At 53.8% G+C, this 4,872-nt stretch overlaps 1 protein-coding gene across 1 annotated transcript; it reads right to left on the reverse strand.

Annotated features, from left to right (window-relative positions):
* Nucleotides 1-1,512: 1,512 nt before the first annotated feature.
* Nucleotides 1,513-3,508, reverse strand: LOC103652838 (putative clathrin assembly protein At1g33340). The gene has a single exon (XM_008679825.3). The coding sequence runs from the start codon at nt 2,915-2,917 to the stop codon at nt 1,700-1,702; it is 1,218 nt and encodes a 405-aa protein (XP_008678047.1). The 5' UTR covers nt 2,918-3,508; the 3' UTR covers nt 1,513-1,699.
* Nucleotides 3,509-4,872: the final 1,364 nt, after the last annotated feature.

Below are 4,872 nucleotides of genomic sequence, written 5' to 3' on the forward strand. Positions count from 1 at the left end.
GGCGTTCTCGGAGACAACGCCATCGGGCCTAGAAGGCGCAGGGCCCCTATGCGCACAACCCGGACCCCCGAAGTAAAGCAGCCCGGAGCCATTGGATGGGGTTCGGACCCCATCAATTGAGCTCCGGACCACCCATAACAAGGTCCCGGGAGAGGGAGTGCCGTAACCTAGGCATGGGTCCGGTATTGACGCGTGTCCAGGCTCTATCCGGAGCGCCTCCGCTCCCCGCTCGACCGAGGGTCTAATGCGGCCACATGGCTTATTGCCCATGACGTAGGCCAGTGGACAGAGCATGACATAAGGGCTCTGAGCCGCGCGGCCTCCGCATTTATTGCGGAAAGTACACGCCGCCTGTCCGCCCTTCTGACAGGTGATGTGCCCCCACGGCATTTATTGCGTCCTGTCCATTCCGCTGGCAGGCGGCGCCAGGGCCACCCTGCAGACGGCGCACCTGTCCAGTCCATTGCCGAAACAGTGCGCCCGTGCTGCGCGGTGCACTGTACTCATCCCTTATGCGAGAAGCTTCCCCCTGCACGCCGAGGCTACGCAGATCTCGGGTGTCAGGGCGTAAGAAGATTGCTCCAGCAGAAGGTATTAGTAGCTACATCCGCTATGTTACTGGGCCCACATGTCGGGGCTCAGTACTCTTGTACATGCCCCCCTTTAGCTATAAAAGGGGAGGCATACAACGTTACAACGCAAGCTGAATCTTTAGACTCAGACCCAAGTCATCCAAGATAACTCCAGCTTTCAAGCAATACAACACACAGTGGAGTAGAGTATTACACTCCGGCGACCCGAACCACTCTAAACTCTTGCGTGTTCTTGTGTTCATTCCTTCATCTCGCAACAAGCAAAACGCTTAGGCCCCTCCTCATCTTAGGATTTCGGGCGGGTGCACTCCGCCACCCGGCCGGAGATTTCCTCTCCGACAATGTCATTCTATAATCTTTGTTCGTTCAGTCAGTCATTGTGAACTATCTTCTAATCGCTCCCTTTATTGGTCGTGTTGTAACAATACATATTGGATGGAGTAAACAACAACATCAGTTAGTCAAATAAAAAAATATTATGCGGAGAGCGAGACAATCAATAAAAAACATTGAGATTTTTTTGGTAGATAATTTACGTGGGTATTGTTGTGAGCCGTCGCAATACACGGGCAACCAACTAGTAGACATTTAACAAACGAAAACAACATAGACCAATCAATCAAATATTGAGAGAAAAATGTAGAGTTTTCGGTGCCCTAGGGGAGCCTGAGAAGACACATAAACCAACCAACTTTTAATTTGGACATTTGGGAGGTGTCATTTTAAAAAATTTGAAAATTTCGTCTGATAAAAAATATAGAAGATCACAGGTAAAGAGGGAAATCGGGTTTATCGAATTCCGTGTCGCCGATAAAGTTTTCCAACTGATCATGATGGGAATACGAATAGCACAAAAACAGAGGTACATGGAAATGACACTATGAGCTGACATGAAGATTTGGGAACGAGATGGAGCAAAGGAAGGCAAAGACGAAGAATTATTTGCTTATTCTCAGCTGAATCGAGACACTTACAAATCCTTCAAAACAAATAATCAACCTTGCACACAAGAATATCAAGAAGAGAGGAACAAGACCGCTCAATCCGGAGAACGCAAAATTAACACACTTAGAATTTACTTGCAAGAACTCCAAAAGGCTAGCTTGCTAGCTTGGCTGCACGGCTTTCAAGGAGTGGCCAGCAGCAGCAGTGGTCATCAGCTTCTGGTCCTCATCATCGAACTGGACCCACACCGTGCTGATCGTGGTCTCCATCTTGTGCGCGAACGGCGAAGCACCACTGTCGATCGCCTCTGCTTCAGGTTTGGCTTCGACCTCTTCAGGATAGCCATCTTGTTCCGGGATCGGGATCATCGTCACCGGCTCCATCATCTCCAGCGCAAAGGCCTGCGCTGGCGTGACGACCCTGACGAGCGGGTACTCGAGGCTCGTGCTGCTCGCGTTACTCCTCTTGCACTTGAGGTAGAACTCCTTGAGCTCCGGCGTCTGGGCGCACGCCTTCTTCAGTATCTCGTGAGCGGTGACCCTCGAAGGCTTGCTCAGCCCGGCGAGGCTCCTGGACAGCAGCAGCATGACGTCGACGCCTTCCGCGAAGGCAACGTAGACCTTGAAGCTCTCACGGAGCACAATGCCGAAGGCCGACCGCACGGCGGCGCTGGCGCTCGTGTTGTTGTCCGGCAGCAGCTGGATGGCGAGGTCTAGCAGGCTCTGGCACATAGCGAGCTTGGACAGGAGCGTCTCGGCGCTGGCGTCGTGGGAGGAGGAGGAGGAGGAGGAAGAAGAGGAAGAGAAGTGCGGGGGCTTGCCGGCGCCGTGGTCAGTCTGTGGTGTCATCCGCGCGGGCTCCAGGTTGCCGGCCTGGTTTATGACCCACTGCATGCGCTCCTCAAGGTAGGCCGAGTAGCCGTGGACGAAGGCGCACGCTCCGCTGGCGACCGCCGCACCCGTGCCGGCGGTGAGGGGCGAGCAGGGCGCGTCGACGCGGAGCTCGCGGGAGGCCCAGAGTCCGCGGAAGTCCTGCTCGAAGTATCGGTCGCCGGCGCGGAGGAGGCGGTGCACGAGGAGCAAGGACCGGAGCGCGGCGGCCGGGGCGCGTGCGTTCTCGAGGCGCGCCGTGATGCGGCGGGAGAGGAAGGTGATCGCGCCCGGCGCGTTGGAGACGAGGAAGAGGATCTCGTGGACGTGCCTGTCGTCGTTGACGCCTCCGCTGCTGCCGGTGCACCGCTCGATGGCCGCTTCGATGTCAGTGAGGAGCGCTCGGTCGGGAACTGCGGCCGCCGAGGAGGACTTGGTGGTGGACGCTGTGCCGGCAGGGTCCATGAGTGAGCCTATTGCTGCCCAAATCTTTCCCTTGAACACCTTCATGTCTTATATGACCTCATGAGTAAATGAGAGTAGAGAGGGGGAGAAGAAAGAGATATGGCGCATGAGAGTTATAGCACACTCCCTTTTGTGCATGCACTCGATCACTTGCAAGCAAGCGGGCCTAGACTAGAGGGGGAGAGAGAGAGACACACACAGATAGATAGAGAGAGAGAGAGAGATCATATCTATGTTGTGTATGACTATGACCATGGTCACAAGGAATTCTTGTGAGAATAAAGCCTCAGCTCTGCAGCAACAAGTCCACTATTAGCCTCAGCTCTGTAGCAACAAGGAGAAAGCAAAGCTCCCACTATCTGAGGGAGAGAGAGAGAGCGCGCGCGGGCAAGAAATTATATTCGGAGGTCAACTCTTGGGTGGGCGAATCAAATGCCTTTGGAATGAGGTGCCTCATGCATCAAAGGCTTCTTCCATTGGCATATGCATGGACAGGAGGTTTGACTCAAATAGAAATAGTTTTCAAGTATTAGCATATGGATGATTCCTCCACATCAACATCAGAGGCAAAGAGCTTTCTGAGAGGAATGTATAAGCTTTGGAACTAATTAAAGATGAAACACATTTGAAACCCACACTGGAAGACCTGTCCCAACTCCGATCCCAAAAGGAAGAAATCACGGTATATATTCCCTTCCCCCTCTCTCTCTGACTCTCTCTCTCTCACACACACACACACTATCTCCCTCTTTATATACACACACATCACACTTGACAAGAGAACAGAGGGGAGCGTGCTTTTAAACTGCTCATGGTGTTGTTTAATGATGGTGCTTATGTTGCTGCTCCACGGCACTTTGTAGGGCAAAGTGTGTCACCAGATGCATGGGCAAATCGGATTGCGAAAAGTGTAAGATGAATAATTTCACTGGAAATATTATTTCAACGGAAAGAATTTTTCATGGTGCATGATATATATTCCTAGCCATTTGAAACAACTCAACCCCACTTATATTCTCGTTGTCTCATATATATATATATATATATATATATATATATATATATATATATATATATATATATATATATATATATATATATATATATATATATATATATATATATATATATATATATATATATATATATATATATATATATATATATATATATACTAATCCTTAAGACGGTAGTGTAGACCAGGCACAACCATGCCCCCGCCTGTATCCCAACCGTCCAATTACGTCCATCACCACCGTCCGATCCCGATCCCGCTACAGCAGCCGCAGTCCACTTCCATCCCCGCGCAGCCGCCCGCGCAGCCGCCCGCGCAGCCGCGCAGCACGCAGCCGACCCCGCCCCCGCCCCCGCGCAGCCGACCCCGCAGCGCGCAGCCGATCCCACGCAGCGCGCAGCCGATCCCGCCGCGCAGCGCGCAGCCGACCCCGACCCCGCCCCCGCGCAGCCGACCCCGCAGCGCACAGCCGCCCCCGCCCCTGCGCAGCGCGCAGCCGATCCCGCAGCCGACCCCGCCCACGCGCACCCGACCCCGCCCCCGCGCAGCGCGCAGCCGCCCTCGCCCCCGCCGATTTCCCCGCGCTGCGCGACTCATCCTCCGATAGCCGCGCATTCCCATGGCGCCCCGAATCCTCATCTTCAAGCCGCGAACAAACAAATCCCGCTCCGATCGCGATCCCCACGCCGTTCTCCCCGTCAACTACCACCTCCTTAACTCTCACGCCATGGATTGCAGCGATATACCCGCCCTCTGTGCCGTCAAAGAGCTCATCTCCATCCCATCCCGACGTCGTCCCCATCCGTCTCGCCCCGCCCCGCAACCAAAATCCCCGTGCGATCGTGAGCCCCTTGCAGCTGCGCGGAAGATCTTGTTCAATCATCGCCGCCAGGTCCCCATACTAGCAGCGGCGCGGAAGATCGTGAGCCACCAGCCGACGGGATATCGGTCGCGAGCTCCGCGTAGCAGAAGCAGTGCCGATTTG

The sequence above is a fragment of the Zea mays genome, chromosome 4, assembly GCF_902167145.1.
Source record: "Zea mays cultivar B73 chromosome 4, Zm-B73-REFERENCE-NAM-5.0, whole genome shotgun sequence".
In the NCBI taxonomy this organism is placed as follows: domain Eukaryota; kingdom Viridiplantae; phylum Streptophyta; class Magnoliopsida; order Poales; family Poaceae; genus Zea; species Zea mays.